The sequence below is a fragment of the Argentina silus genome, assembly GCF_951799395.1.
Source record: "Argentina silus genome assembly, chromosome: X".
NCBI lineage: Eukaryota > Metazoa > Chordata > Actinopteri > Argentiniformes > Argentinidae > Argentina > Argentina silus.
The window spans coordinates 8,105,116-8,130,363 of NC_139653.1; the positions used below are offsets into that span (position 1 = coordinate 8,105,116).

Consider the following 25,248-nt stretch of genomic DNA (forward strand, 5'->3'; position numbering starts at 1 on the left):
GGCTGATAACAGGCTCTGAAGCCCTTCACACACCAGCCCTATTTTTACCAGGCTAAAAGTGAGCGCCACCAACACAACACAGGCTGTAAAACGCCTTGGTCAAAAACAACGCTGTACAAATAGGTTTTGATTTGTTTTGTATGTAGCACAGAGTTGCCAAACTGTTCCCATAAAGTCTCCCAAAGTGAGGACTGCCCCTAGTCAGAGATCCCTTGTCCGCCCACCCCCCTTCTCACCTCCCTCCCCCCCTCTTCTCTATGGCTAAAGCGTCAGACCTTGACCCTGCTATGCTGTGGATTTCGTCTTCATCTGTGGCCTTTCATCTTTCTCTGTCTCATCCCAGCTCTTCCCCCTCCAAGTTTTTGCAACATGTCATGCTTTTTGGCATAAGTGCTGGCTTCTATAAATACTCCCATTTCCTCCATGCCCCGGCTGGATTAAGCCGGCTGAGGCTCCCGGGGACTTCCCAGCCGGAGGGAGGTAGGCAGTGCAGGCAATGCAGGCAGAGGGGGAGGGAAGGAGGGATGTGTGGGTGCTGTTTGTGTGAGCCAGTGGGTGTTGGCTGGCTGGGCGTGGAGGGGGGTGTCTATGGCTCGGTGGCCAGGCCTGATGCTACGTGGTCGGCCTGGTTTTTTCCCCCATTGCCTTCCCTGCATGGCGTAATGAATGGCTTCCTCCACTGTGGCCGTGGCCAGCTAAAGAGTATACTTACTCAGGCCCAGAATATACCCAGCCTCGGTCCTAGTCTGTGTCCTCCTAGCCTCAGAGGACATTCTCAGCTTGTGTACCAGCCTCAAAATACACCGCCTGTGTTCTAATCAAGCCCCATAGTACTCAGTCTCTGTCCTAGCCCGGTTCTCAGTCTCTGTCCTAGACAGGTTCTCAGTCTCTGTCCTAGACAGGTTCTCAGTCTCCATAGTACACAGTCTCTGCTCAGTTGCTGTCTCCTCAGCAGGTATATCACATGACTGTCCTCTGTCTCTCCATAGGTACTCTTCCTGCTGCGGTCCTACCAGACAGACACACACAGACCCCAGGCAGGGGGAAGTGACATCAGCAAAGGCCTTCGGCCACGACTGTGGCTAGCCTCCAGGTAATGTCTCTCTCCCTCTCTTTCTTTACGCCTCTCTCTCACTCACAGACACACACACATGCACGCACGTACGCGCACACACACACACACACACACACACATACACACACACACGCGCATACACACCATGACATAGATAAGCGTCTCCTGATATTCTAGGTCTTTTGTGAGAAGAATGGCTCCATTTTTCTCCGCCCTTCCCCTCCCCTGGATGTGTTCGCTCCAGACCTGACAGGGGCTTCCATTTCAAAGGGGCCGCCCGCTGTCCCTCCACCAGACCCCCTACCACCCTGGCCCCAGACCAGGCCCAGAGATGAGGCAGAGATTACCCTGACAGGCCCTACCTTGTGGAGGTCCATGATCAGGGGAGCAGTGGATAACGCTGCCGGTTTGGGCTAGAGGTGGGGTAAGCTGACGGGCTAGCAAGCTGGCTGTGCTTGGTGAGACCGATGAGTCTTTATTAAGATGACGAGGTGGATTCTTGCTTGCTCGAGCGCGCAGCAACTGTCTGTTTGATCGTTTGCCGCTTCAGAAGCCACCAAGGAGATCCAGGACTACATGGATCAGAGTGTCCTGCCCTGTTGGAAACACTGTGGTCTCAAAAACACCACTAATTTGAAGCGCCCGTCAGCCAACACTAGGGAATGCAGGGTCAGCCACTCTAGGTTAGGCCCTTCTTCTGTTTTGGGTTTGTGTCACTGTGTGGAGTTCACGATCCAGAGTGAGTCAGCACATACTCAGTCTAAAGATGGCTGACTACTCTCCCACTGCAGTTGTCATTGGCACACTAACTCATCGGGATCATATGGGAGTGTATTGTTTGGATTGAGATCTGAGGATCAAGGTTCTTTAAGACTTCTCCACAGTGCTGTCCTAGCCAGGTTGAGTAAGAGACTCATCCCTGCTCAAATCTGTTCTCACTTTCCTCTTCCTTGTCTGTCTGTCTGTCTGTCTGTCTGTCTGTGTGTGTGTGTGTGTGTGTGTGTGTGTGTGTGTGTGTGTGTGTGTGTGTGTGTGTGTGTGTGTGTGTGTGTGTGTGTGTGTGTGTGTGTGTGTGTGTGTGTGTGTGTGTTATTAATATCTGAGTGATGAAAATGTGACGTCAACCTCACACACTGTGCCCCTTGTTCTTGCGCACACGTTTGTGGGCTTTCACAATGCTGTGGTAACACGCTTGCACACACACACACACACACACACACATACACACATACTTACACACGTTTAAACAGCCACAAAGACTGCACTGATGTGTCTGATAAACACACACACTTATATATGTATACATATATACGTATACAAAAAGCCTGTTCGTATATTAACATACACACACACACACACACACACACAGCCAAGTATAGTAGTCCTTTTACAGGGAAGACACAAGACCCAGCCCTGGAGACTGTGTGGGACTCAAAGCCCATTGGCACACCATGTGATTCCAAAATAAAAAGGTTATCCTAGGATTCTACACACACACACACACACACACACACACACACACAAACAAGCAAACCCCTATTCACCCTTATCTCAGACCTAGTGACCTAGTCATGAAGCATAAAGTCATTATTATTATGAGTTTTCTTTTTTTTTTTTATCTCTCATTCATGTGACGCACATTCGCATTTATCTAGGACAATGCACAACCCCAAAGTTCATTTCAGCTCAGACAACTGGATCATTTTGAGGAAATACATGACCCTTTTTATTCCTCTTGTTCACTTTGGGCCCCAATTTGCATGTGCAAACATTTCAGCAAAATCGGCTTTACCGTAATATTTCTAATGGAAATAATCCAATGGGTGTTCTGAATAGTGCGTATAGTGTTCCATGATATGCAATGCCATTTTCAGACTGATCACAAAAACTCTGATTCAATAATTACAGTTTTCTCAAAACCATTATTAAAGTAAAAAAAACAAAACATGCAATATTCTGAGTTTTAAGGTATTTTCTTGCTCTCCTCAGCACTATTTGCTGAATAAAGTTGGGGCCCTTTATCTTGTGTCATATGTGCAATAAGACCACTTGACCTGACCAAGATCAACTCTTAGCCCATGTTAATAGTTGTAGCCAAGAACTAGGACCCAGATCGTTTCAGGTCAAATGGTCTAGAAATAATCCTAGTCAGACGTGAAGAAAGTGTAAAGCCTGACTATCCTGTTTGTCTAGTAATGTCTCTTTAACATCCGTCCTCTGTCCACTCCCCCCTGCTTGGTTTTCAGACAGAACCCGTGTGTGGTGACCCGTGGGGCGTTCCTGGATGTGCTAGCGACTCAGTGTGGGCCCCTGGCTGGGCCTGGTGAAGGTGAGTAGACCTGGAAGGGACCCAGACACACAGCTGAGACTGGGTTCCTCACCCAGATCATGGAAAACAACATTTGGGGATGGCTTCCCAGACACAGATTGAGCCTAATCCTAGATTAAAAAGCATCTTGAAAGTGTGATTTAGTCCAGGACTAAGCTTACTTTGGGAACTGCCCCTTAGTGTTCTAATTGGATAGAATCAGGTGGTTCCTCCTCCGTTTGAAAAGTTTTTTCCTAATCCGTGGTTAGTGTGGTTTAACTGTAGCCAGTGTGGTGGTGGATAGGTAATGTCAGTTGTCTTTAGCAATAAGTTTTGAAGTGGATACTATGGTGAGGGACTTGTGGACTTGTGAAACCTGTGGAGCAAAGATGGTGCCAAAGTAAGGTTCAGTTTCAATGAATATTTGGCGAGGCCTTCCTTTTAGGGTGGACCTGGTGGAGGGCTTCAGACAGTTTTAGCGTGAACAGCCCACTGGCGTGTGTTGGCGAGGCTGTCCAACCGTCCTCCATGATGAGTGATTTTTCACAGAAGTCTTTGTCTCTCAGATTCAGAGAAGCACTTGTGTGCAGGCTGGGGGTCTCCGAAATGGAAGAATGCGAAACCAAAGGCGAGCCTCTGACAGATGCGATTGTGCCTATGACCCAGTTAATGTGTGTGTTTGTGTGTGTGTGTGTGTGTGTGTTTGTGTGTGTGTGTGTGTGTGTGTGTTTGTGTGTGTGTGTGTGTGTTTGGCCCTCATGTGCTCAACACATGTCTCGACAGTGGAAGCGTCGAGACAAGCCTGCATTCAGGGCACTGGGCCTTACGTAACAAACACAGCACTCCCCGTTACAACAGACAGGTAGCTCTATGTCATCTCCCTGTCCTTCTCTACCTCCTCTCTCTCTCTCTCTCCTCAATGCAGAGCAAGTTCCTCCATCTGAAATAAAAGAGTTTAAGAGTGGAAGGCACCAGGAGGGAAACAATCCGCTTTTTCACTTTTTACTGGCATCATCCACTAAAGTAGGAACTTGAAATTTATTGGGCAGTTCCTACAGACATTCCCATCGCTGTGGACCCAGTCTCTGAGGCTGAGAGGAATGGAGGGGGGTGGGGGGGTTCTCTTCTCCACATGCGTTTCTCGGGCGGCGGCGGCGGCGGCGGCCCGTTTGATCCATCCACCAACTCGTAAAAGTACCCCCACCACCCCACCCCACCTCACCACCGCTGCTCCAGCCATGCCAGTAAAAACAGCAGCATAGCTCTCGCTTTCTCTCTCTCGCTTGCAGATCCAATACCTACAACAACCCCATGGCCTGTACTCTCCTTAACTCTCAGATACAGTATGTCGTTCACATGATGAAATCCACCTTAAAGGATTACACACACACACACACACACACACACACACACACACACACACACACACACACACACACACACACAACACATGTGCACACCCAGGGCATTGAAGGTAATTAAAGGGAGGGAGTGATTCAAGCAGGTTGTGCAGCTCCTCCACCATGGGGAAGAGTTCTACTTAAGCTCCACTGTGCACATCTGCAACACACACACACACACACACACACACACACACACACACAATCAGTTTTTTTTTTGTTTGGGTGGGACATGATGTCAAATCCAGCTGTGTGTACATATGTGAGAAGACAGAAGAGCAAGCATTTATACTACGATACTGTACGAGGCACTACAGAACACCACTGAGGCAGACCTACTGATGATGCCATTGTTGAACTGAAGCACATACTCATGACGTTATGAGCTGATGGAGTGAGTGTCAGTACAGCTGCCTAACCATCACACTGTGTTTAACCAGGCTCTTAATGTACACACACACACACACAGAATGATGTAACAAAAACATATAACCCTTTAAGACGGAGGGAAGGAAATGGCTTGTGAGTTGTACTTGACTTTCGATTGGATGATGCGGTCAAATGTTTGTTTACGTTTAATCAAATTAGATGGATATTATTTACACAGTATAAAGCAGCTCAGTGTAACTTTGGCTTAGTCTATTTCAACCAAATGTTGCGGTTTCGTTTTATTTAAATACTTGACTATGTTTAGACACACACATACCGTCACAACCTCAGTTTTGTGAGCACTTTCTGTTTTTTGTCACTGATGTTTTGATGGACTTGCATGGTTGCGAATTACATTGTTATTGATACTTCTGTTCCAGTGTGTTGTGTTTGTGTAAGGGACATTGCTTAACTAAACAGGGTATTGAGCAGGGGAGGCTGGTGGAGGTAGACATCAGAGGATGGAATGGAATGAGGAATGGTATCAAACATGTCCTCCGATTTCTAACTCCGCCAGCCTCCCCTGGGATTGAGTCATGTATGAATAGTGGTAACTGTGCCGCTGAGTTGTCGTTGAGTACAGTCGTATTGTGGTCGTACTGTGGTCCACTGGTCACGGTGACAGGAGGTCTCTCTCTCCTTCTGACTGCGTGTTTTCGTCTTGCTATACTCTCTGGTCAGGTCTTGTGAAAGAGAAATTCTCGTAAAGAAACATACACACTCACTCACTTTCCGAGCTACCGACCTCTCCTGGCCCTCTCTCTGTACACACACACACACACACACACACACACACACACACACACACAGACACGCCTGGCCCAGTGTGGCCTTTAGAGGAACGCCTTTCATTTCCTAACTGAATCACGACTGCCCCACCTTCCCTCCTCCAGAAACTCAGCTATTTTAATAAATGCCATTAAAAACGCTCTGCTTTCTGCCTAATGATGTTTTCTCTCTCTCCCCCTTGTGCTGTAATGAGTGTCTGGAGTGAGTTGAAAGAGAAGCCAGGTTTGGGCTGCTCCCCGTTTGTCTTGATCCAGTTCCCTTTAGTTGTGTTTTTGGTTGACCTCAACCTGCAGCTCTGAGTGGAACTGTGTGGGGGTGTGAGATGGTAGTTCTCTGGGATCTTCATTGATATTGTGTGTGTGTGTGTGTGTGTGTGTGTGTGTGTGTGTGTGTGTGTGTACACTTAGTTCAACCGAAAAGAATGATCTGACAACTCAGTTAGGGGTGCAGTGTCCTCAGTGACAGGCAGCCCCTCTCTCTCCCTGTGACACGCTTCTATTCTTCTCCAGTCATCCTCATCCCTTCCTTGCCCAGCTCCCTCCTCCTCTCATCCCTTCATCATTACTGTCATTACTGTCCTCTGCTCCATTAGAACCCTTACAACCTGCTCATGTCGCCGCCGGCCCCTTTGAGGATAAGGTTCCACGGTAACCCAGCCCATCTCCGGGGGAATGCGGCATTTCCCGCTCTTTTGTTAGGCCCTTGTTGAGTGGAGCTCAGGGCCAGATTGAGTTGCATTGGTTTTTAGAGGAGAAGGGTGTGTGTGTGTGTGTGTGTGTGTGTGTGTGTGTCTGTCTGTCTGTCTGTGTGTGTGTGTGTCTGTCTGTGTGTGTGTGTCTGTCTGTGTGTGTGTGTCTGTGTGTGTGTGTGTGTGTGTGTATGTATGTGTCTGTGTCTGTCTGTGTGTATGTGTGTCTGTATGTGTGTGTCTGTCTGTGTGTGTCTGTCTGTGTGTATGTGTGTTAAACTAATTGAGTTGGCTGTGAAAGGAGGGCCTGTGAGGTTTCTTGGTCAGGTTGGGGGGTGCAGTGGGTGTGTGTGTGTGTGTGTGAGGGGGGTGGCAATCATATTGGGTTACCAATAACTGGAGTGCGTGTGCGTTTGCACTCTCCAGCCTGGGGCAGGGCAGATGGCCTGCGGAGGTGTGAAGTCATGTGTGTCCTCGATTGCACTGGCATATATCTGAAAAGGTATTTTGGCTTGGTGTTTAATATTAACTCATAGCAGATGCTCATAAAGGTGTGACGGGCAGGGTTCGAACTCAGGTATTACTTTTGGAAGACACAAGCATCTACCATTAGGCCAAAAGGACATCCTCAAGGTCTGAAGGAGCGTTTACATTTTTCAGAAGACTACCTCATCTCATCACAAGAGTGTGCTTTCAAATCACTTCCGCTACAAAGGCACGACCAAACTTGTATGGATGCCCTGAGTCGAGTTGTTGTGATGCTATTGTCTGATGTTGTGTGTCTGTCTCCCCCAGACTGTGCGCTGAAGGAACTGCGTGAGGAGACGCTGGCAGTGGTGATAGCGTCTGAGCTGGTAGCCCCAGGTAGTCCCTCAGCCCTGTGTGCCCTGGGCCCCGGGGGTACCCAGTACCTGCTCAGCCTGGCACGGGTGGCACTGAGCGCCAGTGTAGAGAGCCCACAGTTCTGGGGCGCCGAGGAGGAGCCCTCACGAGGATCCCTGCTCTTGGGGCGTCTGCTGCAGTGCCCGCACTACGAGGTCCGCGAACTGGCCTTAGAAGAGATCCTAAGGAGGTTGGAGATTGAGAGTGGGGAGGATGGAGGAGAGGAGGGGTGTGGCCCCCCTTGGCCTCAGGAGACCACCATCTCTACTCTCACTACCCTGGCCCTACATGAGACTCACCCACAGTGTCTGGCCAAGGTACCATCACAACAGGCATTGTGTGTGTGTGTGTGTGTGTGTGTGTGTCTCTCTCTCTCTCTCTCTCTCTCTCTCTCTCTCTCTCTCTCTAAGCGACTGAGCCATCAGAACTACATCCAAATCAGAGAAATTAAGATGCTAGCTAGCCATCCATCTCAATTGTGTTGTTCAACACCATGCCCACCTCAGTGACAATTGTTACTGTGAAGACCAGCCAAAGCACTCTCTCTCTCCGTCTCTGTCTCTGACTCTCTCTCTCTCTCTTTGCGGGCCTGGGATGTTTGGTAACTTTCCACTCCATCACTCAGCTCCATACGCTCGGGTTGTAAGTGAAAAGGTATCCTTGCTATACTGTTTAAGCCCAGCAAGTCATATTTGAATTTCTCATAAACACAGGACAGCCATCACCTCACACTGCCATTCATATCATTAAGTTGTGTTAGAGAGCTGTCAGGACTCATCGCTGCTGGGAAGTGTGTGTGTGTGTGTGTGTGTGTGTGTGTGTGTGTGTGTGTGTGTGTGTGTGTGTGTGTGTGTGTGTGTGTGTGTGAGTGAGAGCTGCTTTATTGCCCAGCCGTTAATGTTTAAGCGCCGGCCCATTAAGCCGCGCCTCTCCGTGCCAAGGACACACCATGGCCCCGTTTCCATGGCGAGCCCTCTGTTCCAGTAAAGCATTCTGGGAGAGAGAAAACACAGTTTGGATGAATTCCTCTGGGTTGGATCTGGTGCCCTTTAAAAGCAGGGGCATTCTATTAAACTCTAACACACTCTCTCTCTCTCTCTCTCTCTCTCTCTCTCTGTCTCTCTCTCTCTCTCTCTCTCTAAGACAAACCTGCAATTCTCACCTCTGTCTCTGACTTTTAACAGGTTTAGAATCCTTTCAAGGAAATGTCTGAGACAGCACTGCTATATGCAATGAATGAAGTGTGTGTGCGTGTGTTTGTGCATGTGTGTGTGTTTGTGCATGTGTGTGTGTTTGTGCATGTGTGTGTGTTTGTGCATGTGTGTGTGTCTCTGATTCAGTGCGTTGTGAGAGAGCTCATTAAAGGGGATTGTAAAATCTAGTCCTGCAGCACAGTGAGAGAGAGTGAGGGTAAGAGACCAGCTGTGGGGGTTCTACTGCTTTAATATCTGTCTGAGACACCCAGTCAAGAGAAGAGCCAAAGATGCCATATAACCTGCTTGCGGCTTCCACAACCCCTCACACACACACAGACACACATACATACACACACACACACACACACACACACACACACACACACACACACACACACACACACACACACACACACACTTCTGCCAATAAAAAGGGCTTATTTAAACGCTCTAATAACAGGTTTATGTTTTATAATCATCGTAATCATCGAAATATGCAGAAAGAATGTAAATATGGAGGTGAGCTCTCCTACTCTGTGTGTTTTAAAGGCGTTGGGGGGGATTCTAAAGGAAAACAACTCCTTCCTCCACAGTTTCGCTCTACTGAGTCCTCATCTAAGGTGTGACTGAGGAAGGAAAACAGGATGAGTGGATGGGTTGAGGGAGGGAGGGAAGGAGAGAGGAGGAGGGGGTGGGGGAGAAAGGTGGAGGGATTTAGGTTTAGAAGAGCAGAGGGATAGGTCTCAGTACAGAACATTGTTTTGGATTTTCAGAGAAAGGCAGGAACGAGCTCTTCTGAGCAAGAGAAAGAGTGACTTGAAGGAAGAGAAGGAGGAACCATATAGGGAGAGGGAGATATCCAAAAAAGAGACAGAGGGAGAGAGGATAAAGAGAGTCAGAGACTGAGAGGCAGTGTGTGTGTGTGTGTGTGTGTGTGTGTGTGTGTGTGTGTGTGTGTGTGTGCGTGTGTGTGTGTGTGTCAGACACTGTGCACCCGTGGTTTGGGTTTGCTGGGAGGATCTGAACAGTACAGAGAGGTAAAAATACTAGCAGGGCACAGCTGCCAACTCTCACCAGAGAGGATGCATGGGCCTGTTCAACCCTCCCTTACCAACGTGTGCTAATGCTAACCCTCGCTTATGGTGTTGGTACTGAAGGTCTGGTCACAAACTCTCTCTCTCTCTCCCCTCATGTCTCTCCCTCTATTCGTATCTGCAGGTGCTGTCAGTCCTCAGTGTGATCTCTGACCTGCGGTGGAGAGATGGTCTGCAGACTCTGAGCCAGGGGGAGGTCCTGGAGCGAGTCGTCTCTCTGGCTGAAGGCTCTGCACACAGGTGAGTTGACCTCAACCCACCCAACACATTCACATCACTCCTGCTCTAGGGGGCGGCAGGTAGCCTTGAGGTCAGAGAGGACGGCTGGAAGCTTGCCGGTTCAATCCCCAGTGCTGATGGTAGGGTGCGAGCCAGACAGATAGACAGACAGAGACAAATGCAGAAAGGGGGTAACATTTACTTCAATATGGCTGCTTCAGTTGAAAACCTGCTCCCATAACAGCCCCCAGCCACCAAGACCCTTCCTCAGCTTTGGTTGATGATGACCATGCATGAATGGTCCATTTCTGTAGCAGAGGTATCTACTCTCCATCTCTCTTTCTCTCTCCCTCTCTCTTTCTCTCTCCCTCTCTCTTTCTCTCTCCCTCTCTCCTCTGTTAATGGGCCCACACATATCTGTGGCTGGGAGGCTGTCACTCCTGTATTCAGAGCCAGACCCGTGGATGAAGGAGATAGATTTACTCACCACTCAGGGCCCCATGGCAGCTTCACCCTAACCCTGCACCTGGCGAGTGCGTGTGTGCATGTGCGTGTGTGTGTTGGCTGAAGGGGGCCCCCCAATACGTGAGGGACACACAAACTCCTCTTTTGACACACACCTCTGTATTTTTCTATGCCGAATGAGAGTTGGGGAATAAGGATTGAATTACAAAGGCTTGGCCAGGCCGTAATCTGTACGACCGGGATCTCCTTTCCCCTTTGGAGGCATTTCAAGGTTATGATTAAAGTTGTGTAAGACTCAGATTGAGTTCCTGGCTGCCCTCCTCTCTGTGTGGTGTAAAGGCACGTTTACACTGTGTGGTACTCACCGCTTTGTTGAGGATTGTAAGAGCAGCACATTTTCTTTGTGTAGTGTGTTAAGCGTATTAAACGTGTGTGTGTGTGTGTGTGTGTGTGTGTGTGTGTGTGTGTGTGTGTGTTTTCTCTAGTGTGGAGTTGCACTGTGCTGCCCTGACCCTGGCCTCTCGATTAGTGGTGGACCTGGCACACTCTGACCCCCAGGTAAGGGACATCCTCTCAAACACACACAGGTGTCTATGTGTCCTTGTGTGTACCCTGTATATGCACTGTATATATGTAGCTGTTTGTCATGATGTATGTGTGTGTTTCTCAGGGTCTGGGTGTGGCTGCAGTGGCATGTCTGGGGCGCTGGGCGGTGTTAGTGGCTCAGTGCTGCAGTGAGGAACAGCCTGTGGAGGTCAAACTGATGGCTGCCGAGGTTCTGGTCAACGTAACACCAACCTTGCTTACCAGCCCTGCCTTGCCTCTGGGTGAGTGACTCTGTGTGAAGGGAACCATGAATGTCAATGGTGGCACCTACAGTGGTGTTCTGTCAATGTTGGGTTCTCAAGTCGTGCCCAGCATTCCGATTCTCCTTTTCAATGCAACTACACCAACATACTACACACTGTTCACACAACACAACCACACCACCATAACAACACTCAGTCCCTCAACACCTAACCCCTAGTGTAGTTGTGTCTGTTACTTTATCTTGTTGTAATGTGTGTGTGTGTGTGTGTGTGTGTGTGTGTGTGTGTGTGTGTGTGTGTGTGTGTGTGTGTGTGTGTGTGTGTGTGTGTGTGTGTGTGTGTGTGTGTGTCAGGTATGTCCCACACAGTGGCTCTGTGGCAAGGTCTGTTTACCCTGCTACAGGATGAGGACCAGGATGTGAGAGATCAAGCTTCTGACTTCATCTCCAACTTCCCAACACACCTACTCAACGCAGGTACATACCCAAATACACACAAACACACACCTACTCAACACAGGTACACACACAAACACACAGACACACACCTACTCAACACAGGTACACACACACCTACTCAGCAGGTAAACACACACCTGTTAAACATAGTGTTCACTTCATTTCCTATGTGCACTACAATAACATAATTTTAAAAGTTTGTTGTAGCTTTGATAAAGATCTCTCTCTACCTGTTACATCATGTTTGGTTAATGTGTGGATGTAGGTCATATAAAGTTATTACTCTTTCTAGCAATGTATCTTTCTAACACAGTCTCAGCCAGTCACTCCAACACGCACGCACGCACGCGCACACACACACACACACACACACACACACACACACACACACACACACACACAGTTTGGGAGTAGGAGGGGCACTTACGTGGTTTCTCACTAGGGTTGATTAGTGTTCCCAGAATGAGGGGTGCTAATTCTAGTTTGGCGGGTGGACACTGGGCTCAGGCAGTGTGACTTCCAGTCTTCGAGACTTAAACTGACTATGTATATTTTTCCACACAGGAGCCACCCACCCGTATACGCTTTATGAATGGTAGTCAATGAACAAGGGCCGCCACGTAAATATTGTGTCTCAGTCTGGTTCCACTGATAACGTCTCCTCATGGCTGTTTCATAACAAAAGCATACAGCTACATCCAGGCGATGTGTGGACGTCAGAATGGGGCTTTACAGTAGAACGGCCAGAATATCCTCCTAGACTCCTGTCTAACTTCATGGACTACCATTGCTGGTGTGGATGTGGAAGTGTGTGTCTTCATCTAGCCCAGCCACTGTGTTCAGGGTGGGGGCTTATTTACGACCTTGCGTAACAGGGTAAAGTAGCGGAGGTATCAAATTAGGATGATGTAATAACAGCATCCAGCCATGGATATGGAAGTGAATCAGGGTTATGAAGTTGCCTGATCTGGCTGGCTCCCTAGTCAAGCCCTCCAGCAGTCTCAGCCCTTCATTTATCTCTACCACAAACTCTCAAAAGTTGGTGATTCTTGTTTCTGTCTGCCTGTGTCTGTCTGTCTGTCCGTCCGTCTGCCCTGGACAGGAAAAGCAAATCCAATTAACCCCCCATCCACCACCAAATAAGTCCATACTAATTGGGTTTGAAAGCCTCTTGCCACCACCAATACTCTTACATGCTCAGAGGTGGGATTGTCTGATTACATCATAGAGGAACACATCTTTACTGTGCTGTGGGGGGCTTGATTTGGGCGTAACTGTTACCAACATGATTATAGCTGTTTAGGAGCTTAAAAGATGTGCTGTTGTTCCTGTTTATTTTCACAGACAGTCTCAGTCAATGCCCTAGGGATGCATGGCCAAGATTGCAAAAAAGCCAAGAGTGGTTTTGAAAAAGGTGATTGTTCATGATGTAGGCTAATGATGGTGTTTATGATCATAGTCGTGGATGTTACAAGTTATTGTCAGTGCCAAGCAATTGTAGACTAGGGGCTGGTGAAGATAGGCTACTAGTCCCACCGCAATCCCAGGTTTGTCAGAGGGAGAGGTAGCCCTGTCGTCTGGCATCTGACTGGTATTAGATCAGCCCCTAAGGCCCTGGTGGAGAGACTCATTGACTTCAAGCTCAACTGGCCTGTGACTGCAGTCATAAATAATGGCTTTCCTTTACTTGCCTCTACTTCAGTTTTTATTATATTCTTTACAGTTTTGTTTTGATTGTTGTTGTTGAATAGTCAAGACCCTTGGCATATGGGTGTAGGCTGTTCCACACTCAAGTTCTTGTGAGCCACAGGAGGAAGTCAGGGCTGTAAGCAGTGTTTTTATTTTGTACCGCAACACCCTTATCTCTTTCCCCTTAACACTGTGTGTGCGTGTGCGTCTGTGTCTGTGTCTGCTCTACCTTCTAATGAGTGTGTGTGTGTGAATATTTGTATACAACCTTTTACTCAGTATCACACCCACACTAACGTGGTAGAGGAGTCACACCACTAATATGGACTTGTTCTAGCTGAGCTGTGGAGTTTGGCCGGTGCCTGTGCCTGGTTAGAGTGACAGGTGGATAATGGGCCTGTATCGTCCTCAGGTTAGGGATCCAGGTGGGGTGAAACCATGTATGTAAAAGCAGGCAGTGAGGAGGGTATACTGTGCCCCCCCCGCCCCCCCCTATATCCCTATGTTGTGGGTGGTTGAGCAGAGGACTAGGGTGTGGGTGGTTCACTCCCACTCCAACAGAGAGTATGGTGACATTGGGGGGGGGGGGGGGGTCCACACATTTCTCTGATTTCACTAACTCCACACCACACACTAGGACACCCGACACCCCCCAGCTGCGGCAGCTCAGCTCCGGCGTTGCCCAGCAACACCAAAGCTCCCGTCTCTCTCTTTCCTTATTTAAAAAAGCAAAACGTTTTTTTTTTAGTTTTTTTTTATTATTTCCAGTCCAAGACTCTCCCACTGATCGATTACGGGAATTAAGCGTTCCCCCTCCTTTCCCGCCGGAATCTGGCTTCCATGTCATGCAGAAACATGCCTTCATATCATGGCATAGTGCTCTCTCATTGTGAAATGGTGTGGAAATGGAGCTGCGGAAGGGAAAACCTCCTCCAGGATAGCATCAATGTGACAAGAGGTTAGGACTTGTACTCAACGTCTCATTTGTCACTTGTGCACTTCCCCACATTGGTTTTAAGTGTCGGATTGGATTTAGGCATGGACTCTGACACCGAACTATTCCAATCAAAATCCTGTGGAGACTGAGAAGTGTACACAGGTGAAAAAATCAGACAACAGCATTGGACTTGACTGGTTTGGTTTTCTCACTCATTTGTTGGATGACGCTCCTGAAATTCCCGTGCTCCTGTGTTCCTGGCACTGTGTGCTACTAGCACCTGTTCTTATAGAAAGTCTTACTTGCGATGATTGTGATATGTATAGTTGTTTCACTTACTACAGGCAAATGTAGTTATTGTAAGTCGCTCTGGATAAGAGCATCTGCTAAATCAGTGGTTCCCAAACTTTTAACAGTCATGTACCCCCTGAGACACTCTACATCCTACTTAGTACCCCCAGCACGCGAGAGCATAAACACTGTTGTGATTGGTCAAGAGGTGTCTGCTCTCATGCACTCATAGGCACAGGAAGATATTTGCGCTAAATTTAAGAATATAAAAAATAGAATATTTATTTATATTCTTAAATTTAGCTACAGCAGTTAAAGTCCATACATTTATCTTCGTTTCCTTATTTAACATAATTAATGGATTGTGTAGGCGGGATTATGTTCAGGCAACATTCGAGAAATGCGTTCCAGCTAAATTTAACGACCCTGCGCGATTCACACTGTCGGTTATTTTGTAGCATAATTGATATTCTATGAACATTATCCCTTACATATTAGACATTGTGATAATATTATTCTGTTGGATAGGGTGCATGCATTTATTTTTGGTACTGAGACTGCAGTCATTCAACAGGACTGTTTGGGACGGTAAATCACAGATTTATTTCGCGTACCCCCTAGATCGATCCACGTACCCCACTTTGACAATAGTGGTGCTAAATGATTTATTTGGTAAAGTGTCGGAAGTTATGAGATCAGTAAGAGTCAGGCTATATTCTCCTGGGTGTAGTGTGGGTGTGTGTACCCTGAATTTCTCTCTTAACACCCCTGTCTTCTCCTGTCCTGCTGTCTCACTCCATGCACTGGGCCGATGGGCACAGCCCCATCATCTCTGAGATAAGAGATTGTTAGATAAACAAACACAAACAACACCCACTTACTCCAACACACACATGCGTGCGCATGCACACACACGCACACACACACACACACACACACGCACACACACACACACACACAATACACACATAAATAACAGGGAAAGACAATCCCCTGAGAGAAGTTGGGAGTGGAGTCCTGGACTGAAAGCTGAGGAGAGACAGGGAAATCGCGTTAGTCAGGTGTGAAACCCTCTCTTAAGTTCATCAATGGAAAAGCAGCTAGAGTTTCCTATTATGTCTGAAATAATGTTTGGGTTTGCCATGTTTTTTCGATTTAAATTCCTGGCCTGGGTTCAGTGGTAAACTCTGTGCACCCGCCTCCCCCCTCCACTGACACAAGAGATGGGGAGAACCCATAGAAGGGGTGGCCCAAGCGCTTTGGTTAAAAAAAGGAACATGTCACTCCAGCACAACGCTCTAAATCTCCCATAATACTGTACAATCAGCCAGCCTCTTATGTTCCTCTTGCAGGGAAAACCAATCCTCCTGAACTACCAGGGTTCCCAGTCCTGTTGGTTGGGTTAGGGGGTGTAGGGATGTTGATGTAGGAGTAGGTTAGGGGGTAGTGTGTAGGGATGTAGGAGTGGGTTAAGGAAGGTGCTGCTGAATCCCTCCAACTCATTCCAGCCTCCCCCAATAGTAGTATTTTGACTGGTAGGCCTGAATTACTTAATTAGTTCTTGGTGTTATCTGGGTGTCTTCCCTCTGCTCTCAGTGTCTCTCCTTTTGCTTACACACTCCCTCTGTTCTTACAGTGTGTATCACTCCCTGAGTGTGAGTGAGTGAGTGTGAGTGAGTGAGTGTGAGTGAGTGTGTGAGTGAGTGAGTGTGTGAGTGAGTGTGAGTGAGTGAGTGAGTGTGTGTGAGTGAGTGTGTGAGTGAGTGAGTGTGTGAGTGAGTGAGTGAGTGTGTGTGAGTGAGTGTGTGAGTGTGAGTGAGTGAGAGAGAGAGTGAGTGTGTGTGAGTGAGTGAGTGAGTGTGTGTGAGTGAGTGTGAGTGTGAGTGAGTGAGTGAGTGAGAGTGAGTGAGTGAGTGAGAGAGAGTGAGTGTGAGTGAGTGAGTGAGTGTGAGTGTGAGTGAGTGAGTGAGTGCGTTCACACGGTTAGAAGACTTAGTTTTGGTTCCCAGATGGATGGGTTCCAGACTTATAGTTTTGGTTCCAAGCCCAGAAGAGAACACACACTTAGTCTGGAACATAAAGACAGAAATGCATTAATCTGGTGTCTAAAAGCTTTACATTGATCCTGTGTCAGACACCAGATTGAGAGCAATTGCTTGCTCCAAAAGCATTGCTTGCTCCTCAGTCTCTCACCCCTTGTTGTTCTATGGCAGGGAGTAGGAGTACAGTAGAGAAGTGTGTGTGTGTGTGTGTGTGTGTGTGTGTGTGTGTGTGTGTGTGTGTGTGTGTGTGTGTGTGTGTATATATAGAGCACCTTTGGGATGTGGTGGAATGGTAGAGTGTGTGTATGTGTATATATATATACACACACACACACACACATATACATATACATACACACACTACCGTTCCACCGCATCCCAAAGGTGCTCTATTGGATTGAGATCTAGTGATTGTGGAGGCCATTGGAGTACAGTGAACTCATTGTCATGTTCAAGAAACCAGTTTGAGATGATTTGAGCTTTGTGACATGGTGCGTTATCCTGCTGGAAGTAGCCATCAGAAGATGGGTACACTGTGGTCATAAAGGGATGGACATGGTCAGCAACAATACTCAAGTAGGCTGTGGTGTTTAAACAATGCTCAATTGGTACTAAGGGGCCCAGTGTGCCAAGAAAATATCCCCCACACCATTACACCACCACCACCAGCCTGAACCGTTGATACAAGACAGAATGGATCCATGCTTTCATGTTGTTAACGTCAAATTCTGACCCTACCATCTGAATGTCGCAGCAGAAATCGAGACTCATCAGACCAAGCAACGTTTTTCCAATCTTTTTATTGTCCAATTTTGGTGAGCCTGTGCGAATTGTAGCCTCAGTTTCCTGTTCTTAACTGACAGGAGTGGCACCCGGTGTAGTCTTCTGCTGCTGTAGCCCATCTGCTTCAAGGTTCGACCTGTGTGTTCAGAGATGGTCTTCTGCATACCGTGGTTGTAACGAGTGGTTATTTGAGTTACTGTTGCCTTTCTATCATCTCGAACCAGTCTGGCCATTCTCCTCTGACCTCTGGCATCAACAAGGCATTTTCGCCCAGAGAACTGGATATTTTCTCTTTTTCGGACCACTCTCTGTAAACCCTAGAGATGGTTGTGCATGAAAATCCCAGTAGATCAGCAGTTTCTGAAATACTCAGACCAGTCCGTCTGGCACCAACAACCGTGCCACGTTCAAAGTCACTTAAATCACCTTTCTTCCCCATTCTGATGCTCAGTTTGAACTTCAGCAGGTCATCTTGACCATGTCTACATGCCTAAATGCATTGAGTTGCTGTCCTGTGATTGGCTGATTAGATATTTGCGTTAACCCATTTACTCTTAAAACGCCTGCTAAAAACGGCTCTCAAAACCTATGGTATTCTAGGATAAATGTCCCTATCTCCTGAGGGTTTTCCGAAAAAATACTAAGAATTGTCAACGTCTACCAAAACCTTAATATCTAAGCCTCTGTAGCACATAGAAACATGAAATAAATTACATTTTAAAGGTAAGAATCACAGGTTGTATTAAAACATGCTCCCTTAGCACTAACATACCAACACATTTTTCTAAAAATCCTCAAAATCAGATGGGGAAGAAAAAATAATTTTATTTGATTTATTTATATAACAAATAACATTTTAAACATGCCAACACACAGACCAAGGCACCTTGGTATGAGAGAGAGGTGGGAAAGGAGTGGGGAGGGAGCTTGGTGGTAGCTTCACTATGTCCTGAATCGAAGGACGTGGTGCATGAAGCACTCGCGGTGCAGAGGAAGGTCACACTGCCTGCACCCCATCAGAGTTGACCCAGGACGCACGTTGGTGCCGTGGTGCTTCAGAGAACACTCCCTACAGGTCTTCCTCTTTGTGTTGATCTGGACCAGGTCATGCTCAGCAGAAGCTCCAGTTGGGCAGGTGGGGAGCACCTGGGGAGCACTTCTTGCAGTGACGGAGACGATCAGCTCCATGGTCAGATCCTCCAGCCAGTCCTTGTAGCCCCCCCTCCTATATTTCCACTTGGCTCCTCCTGCAGACCTGGCAGCCACAAAGGCATTGTAGCACGCCACCGTAGCAAAGTAAAAGAACAGCCTCCTCCACCACTTTGTAGACCGATGTTGGATCTGGTAGTAGCCCACCATCTGGTCCAGAAGGTCTACCCCCTTCATATGTTGCTGATAGTCAGCAAGGCATGCTGGCACCCGAACCTCCATCTGGTGTTGACCATTGGCCTTCCTCCTCACTGACCCATAAGCTGTCGGGTCATGGTAGTTGGAGAGGACCATCACTGCCTTGGTGTCCTGCCAGATGCAGAAGGTCAAGTCATCCCGCTGCGCCGCCTTGAACTCATGCCTGGTCAAGCCAGCCTGCTTTGTGAGGTCCTTGTTCTTGGGGAGGTCCTTCCTGTTGGCACGCACCGTTCCACAAGCTTGCACCCCCCTGGTCTTGAGGTCCACCATCAACTTCACACCGGTGTAAAAGTTGTCCATGTATACGGACAGGTTGGACCCGAAATAAGGTGTCGCCAGGTCTGAGACTATCCGGTGAGCCAGGTCTTTCTCAGTCTTAACCTGAATGGCCCCCGTGTACACCTGAAAATTGGTGACATAGCCTGTATTGCTCTCCGCCATGACCCACACCTTTATTCCCCACTTCACCGGCTTCTTGGGGAGGTACTGCCGGAAGCCCAGGCGTCCCTTGAACTTCACCATGGACTCATCCACGGTTACGAAGCCATTGACCTCATAGAGTTCCTGGAATCTAACCAGGAGGAGGTCCATGAACCCCCGGAGCTTCCAGAGCCTGTCCGATTTGTCCACGGCAGGGTCCATGTTATCTTGGAGATGGAGATATCTGAAAATGCATATGATAAAATTAATGAGTTTAAGCCTAACATGTATTGCCATCATTGTATTTATTTATATGTATTCGTAAGAGAACGGAACTCTTACGAAGAGAGCGCAAGAAAACAAAACACAAATCATTACCTCCAGATCATGTCGAAGCGGTCCCTTGCCATGGCCTTGGGGACGTGGGTCTGGTACAACCATTTGGTCTGCCTCCAGTAACCCCTGTGTGCTGGCAGCTTCAAAATACCGAATGTGAAACACAGCCCGACAAATGTCTTCATCTCCGTTTTGGAGACAGGGTTCCACTTGGAGTTGGTGGGGGTCTGACCGCGCGTCTCTTCAGCGTACCGATTTGTTTCCGTCACCAACATGTCCCAAAGTTAATCGTTAAAAATACGCGAAAAGACATCCAGGGGGCTAGCATCCACGGGGATCGGCTGCTTCACCCCCGGTTTGCGGGTGAACTGCTTCGCATTGCGCGGCTGGTAACCCTCGGTTTTCCAGTCTACCTGGAATCCGAGAAAGTCGTCCTCCTCCTCCTCTCCTTCTGTCCACAAATCCCACTCCTGTGCTCTATCCAAAAGATCATCCGGTAGATAATCATCCTCTACCTCCTCCTCCCTCTCAAACTCCTCATTCTCTTCCAACTCTGTCACTGCCCTCGCTGTCAAAATTCTCCTCTGCCGTAGATATCTCGCCGCTCTCAAAAAAAATCTACAATAAACGCACGTGTATGTCTGATTGATTTATGTGATTTTCGGCGAATCACACGACATTTGGGTGCTCACGTGTTTTTAAAAAATCAACAAGACCCACCTCATGTGTATTAGAACCAATGACAGTGCATTATATGCTGCACGCCTCATGAAAAATACGACAAATAAAAAATGCTGCGCCACGCAGCATCCGGCAGGAGAGTCAGAGTTGCGCTACGCAGCAACCGGCACAAATGGGTTTTAATGAGCAGTTGAACAGGTGTACCTAATAAAGTGGTCGGTGAGTGTGTGTGTGTGTGTATATATATATAGTGTGTATATACATATATGTTGTTCTGATGTTCTGATATATATATATATCAGAACATCAGAACAACATATATGTATATACACACTCACCAAACATGTTATTAGGAACACCTGTACACCTTCTCATGGTGGAGATGGTGTAATGGTGTTTTCTTGGCACAGTTTGGGCCTGTTAATATCATCAATCGATTAAAATCAATCATTTCTTCCACAGCCTATTTGAGTATTGTTGCTGACCATGTGCATCCCTTCATGGCCACAATTTACCCATCTTCTAATGGCTGTTTCCAGCATGATAATGCACCATGTCACAAAGCAAAAGTCGTCTCAAACTGGTTTGAACATGACAATGAGTTCAGTGTTCTTCAGTGGCCTTCCAAGTCACCGGATCTGAATCCAATTGAACACCTTTGGGATATGGTAGAATGGGAGATTCACAGCTTGAAAGTGCACCTGAAAAATCTGCAGGAATTGCGTGATGCAATCATGTCATCATGGACCAGAATCTCAAAGGAATGTTATATACACTCACACACACACACACACACACACACACACACACACACAGTGCCTTCGGAAAGAATTTGCCATCAATCCACACACAATACCCCAGAATGACAAAGCGAATAGGAAATTTCAGTAAATTTATTAAAATTGAAATACAGAAATACATCATGTACATACAGTCATGAGAAAAAGTTAGGACACCCCCCAAAATATTAAGTTATTCTCTTAAAAATATGGACATATCAATATGTTATCTTCTTTCTAACAATGTCTATAGATAAAGGGGATGTAATTGAACAAAAAACTATGAAAATGTAACTTTGTAATCATTTATTTAACGAAAAATTAACAATAATGCCAATTCCTACTGAGGAAAAAGTTAGGACACCCTATGCCCTAATAGCTAGTATTGCCCCCCTTGGCTGAAATAACCTCAATTAGACGTTTCTTATAACTGTCTACAGGTCTCTGACATCAATTGGGAGAAAGTTTTTCCCACTCCTCCTTGCAGAATTCTTTCAGCTGTGTGATGTTCGAGGGGTGTCTTGCATGCACAGCCAGTTTCAAATCAATCCACAGCATCTCAATAAGATTAAGATCCGGGCTTTGACTTGACCATTCCAGAACTCTCAATTTATTTTTCTTGAGTCATTCCTTGGTAGATTTACTGGAATGTTTTGGGTCATTGTCATGTTGCATGGTCCACATCTGCTTCAGCTTCAACTTTCGAACAGATGGTCTCACATTTTCCTCAAGCACCCTCTGATACAATACAAAATTCATAGTGGATTCTATGATGGTGAGCTGACCAGGCCCTGCTGCAGAAAAGCAGCCCCAAACCATGACATTTCCACCCCCATGCTTCACAGTTGGTATGAGGTTCTTGTTCTCAAATGCTGTCTTGGTTTTGCGCCAAACATGTCTACTCTTACTGTGCCCAAATAGTTCAACTTTGGATTCATCTGTCCAAAGCACATTGTTCCAGAAGTTCTGGTCTTTCTCTAGGTGTTCTCTGGCAAACTTTAGTCTTGCCCTGATGTTTTTTTTTGACAGCAGGGGTTTCCTCCTTGCACACCTCCCATGTAATGCAAACTTGTTCAAGTCTCTTTCTTATGGTGGATGCATGTACTTTGACATCAATTGTGGCAAGAGATACCTGTAGGTCTCGTGATGACATTCTGGGATTGTTGGAGACTTCTTTAAGCATCTTTCGGTCAGCTCTTAGGCTGAACTTGCTTGGGCGGCCTGACCTGGCCATGTTGGTGGTGGTTTTAAATGTTCTCCACTTGTAAATTATTTTCCGGACAGTGGAATGGCCAATTTCGAATAGTTTGGAGATCTTTTTATATCCCTTCCCAGACTCATATGCATCTACAATTTTTCTTCTGAAGGCCTCAGAGAGCTCTTTTGATCTCGCCATGGTGATGCAACTCACTTCAACAATCAAGAGCAAACCAAACTAAATATCTGAGGTTTAAATAGGACAGGCTCCTCCAAAATCCTCTGTAACGATGTTCTAATCATTTGCACCTGATGTGGTGCTCTTTATTATAATTTTAGGCATTTTAAGTGGAACTAAATGTAGGGGTGTCCTAACTTTTTCCTCACAAGAAGATTGCATTTCTATTAATTACATTTTACCAATAATTTTTTAAATAATTTGTTTCAGTTGTATTTGTTTAGTTATATTACCTCAATTTTTCAATATTGTTCAAATGAATATCAAATGTCCATATGTTTGAATATGTTGAAGAAGACAAAGGTTTTCATAGGGTGTCCTAATTTTTTCTCATGACTGTAAGTATTCAGACACTTTGCTATGACACTCTTAAAATTAGCTAAAATGCAAAAATGTCATGAACAAATCACTCAATACTATGTAGATTAGGATGTCACTACCAACTCAGCCAATTTCATAATTTTCTCTTGATCCTGACAAACTCCCCAGTCCCTCCCAGTGACAAACATACCCATAACTTGATGCAGCTACCACTATTCTCCACACGAGAGATGGTGGGGAAACTGCATTGCACGTTCTGGATTTGCACCAAACATAATGCTTTGTAGTAAAACAAAATAAACACATTTCCAGCCACTTTCTTTGCTGTATCACTTGAATTCATTGTTGCAAACACAATTATGGATATGAGAGATTATTTTCCATTCAGGGATTCTTTTTGGCCACTTGGTTGTAGACCAATATTTTAGAGTGACTGAGATGATGATGTCCCATCGACTGTGCTTTTTCCTCTCCACCATTCAACTTTGTAGATTTTTGTAAGTCTCCCCAGGCGTCAGGGTTGCATTCCTGAGCAGTTTTGTTCCTCTCCATTTGCTCAGTTTGTAATGACAACCTGATCCACACAGTGTGTAATTGATTACTATGCCAATCAGAGACCCTATAAAAACAAAGATATTAATTCCAAAATTACATGAACTATTGTCCTCGCATTAAAATGGACTCAATTCAACTTGAGTGATTTGTTGATGACATTTTTGCATTTTCGCTCATTTTAAGAGTGTCATAGCAAAGGGTCTGAATACTTGTGTACATGAGGTATTTCTGTATTTCAATTTTAATACATTTACTGAAATTTCTAAAAACCTGTTTTCGCTTTGTCATTCTGGGGTATTATGTGTGGATTGATGACAAATTCTTTTAATTTAATCCATTTTAAATTGTGTCTATAACACAACAAAATGTGGAAAAAGTGAAGGGGTCTGATTTATATATTGTATATATTATATATATATATACAGTGCCTTCGGAAAGTATTCAGACCCCTTCACTTTTTCCACATTTTACATGTTACAGCCTTATTCTAAAATGGATTCAATAGTTTTTTCCCTCATCAATCTACACACAATACCCCATAATGACAAAGCCAAAACAGGTTTTTAGAAATGTTTGCTAATTTATTAAAAATAAAAAACTGAAATATCACATTTACATAAGTATTCAGACCCTTTGCTATGACACTCGAAATTGAGCTCAGGTGCTGTTTCCATTGATCATCCTCGAGATGTATATGTATATATATATATGTATGTGTATATATATATATAGATGTATGTATGTATCTATATACAGTGGGGGAAATAATGATTGCTGATTTTGTTAGTTTGCCCGATTACAAAGAAATTAGCGGTCTATAATTTTTATGGTACTTTTATTTTAACAAATAGAGACAGAATATCAACAAAGAAGTCCAGAAAAAACACATTATATAAAGTTATAAATTCATTTGCATTTGATTGAAGGAAATAAGTATTTGATCCCCAAGCAAAACATGACTTAGTACTTGGTGGAGAAACCCTTGCTGGCAATCACAGAAGTCAGACATTTCTTATAGTTGGTCACCAGGTTTGCACACATCTCAGGAGGGATTTTGGTCCACTCCTCTTTACAGATCCTCTCCAAATCCTGAAGGTTTCAAGGCTTTTGCTTGGCAACTCGAAGCTTCAGCTCCCTCCACAAATTTTCTATAGGATTAAGGTCTGGAGACTAGCTAGGCCACTCCATGACCTTAGTGTGCTTCTTCTTGACCATGGGCAAGACCAAATAATTATTTCCCCCACTGTATATGTATATATCTGTGTGTGTGTGTGTATTTTTTTTCCATATACACAAAATACATTAACCCTACATACGCATACAAAAAGAACAATAATAATTACATTATAGCTTCATTAATGCTATACTTCGTTTGTAGTCTTTTTTTCTCTACTTTCTCTCTGGTCTTTGTTGCCTTTCCTTTCCACTCTCCCCCTCTCGCTCTAATGATTTGAGCCCCTTTAGAGAGAATGATGAGTCAAGTGAACCTCCATGTATTCCTCTAGATGTGGCGGTGTGTGTGGCGGTGTGCCCCCCAGTGGCTCTGGACATGGGTGTAGGGCTGCTGTGCCAGCTGTTCCAGCTCTGGGGCCAGGTACCCACGGGCATCCTCACCCTGACAGACTGGCTGCTGGGACAAGCAGAGGGAGAGGAGGAGACAGCTACTGCAGAGCCAACTGGCCTGGTAAGGAGGGCCACACCATCTGGAGGGGTTAGCATGGGATGGGATGGGTTAGGTGGTATTTACGAACAGGGCAACT

General features: G+C 46.1%; 1 protein-coding gene across 1 annotated transcript in view; it reads left to right on the plus strand.

Annotated features, from left to right (window-relative positions):
- Positions 1-25,248, plus strand: part of thada (THADA armadillo repeat containing) — a 57,060-nt gene that overhangs the window by 29,518 nt on the left and 2,294 nt on the right. The window contains exons 30-37 of the mRNA XM_083695898.1: positions 990-1,093; positions 3,322-3,404; positions 7,485-7,888; positions 9,986-10,101; positions 11,031-11,103; positions 11,216-11,372; positions 11,708-11,830; positions 24,994-25,172. Coding sequence (XP_083552024.1) covers positions 990-1,093; positions 3,322-3,404; positions 7,485-7,888; positions 9,986-10,101; positions 11,031-11,103; positions 11,216-11,372; positions 11,708-11,830; positions 24,994-25,172 — 1,239 coding nt within the window. The remainder of the gene's footprint in view (positions 1-989; positions 1,094-3,321; positions 3,405-7,484; positions 7,889-9,985; positions 10,102-11,030; positions 11,104-11,215; positions 11,373-11,707; positions 11,831-24,993; positions 25,173-25,248) is intronic.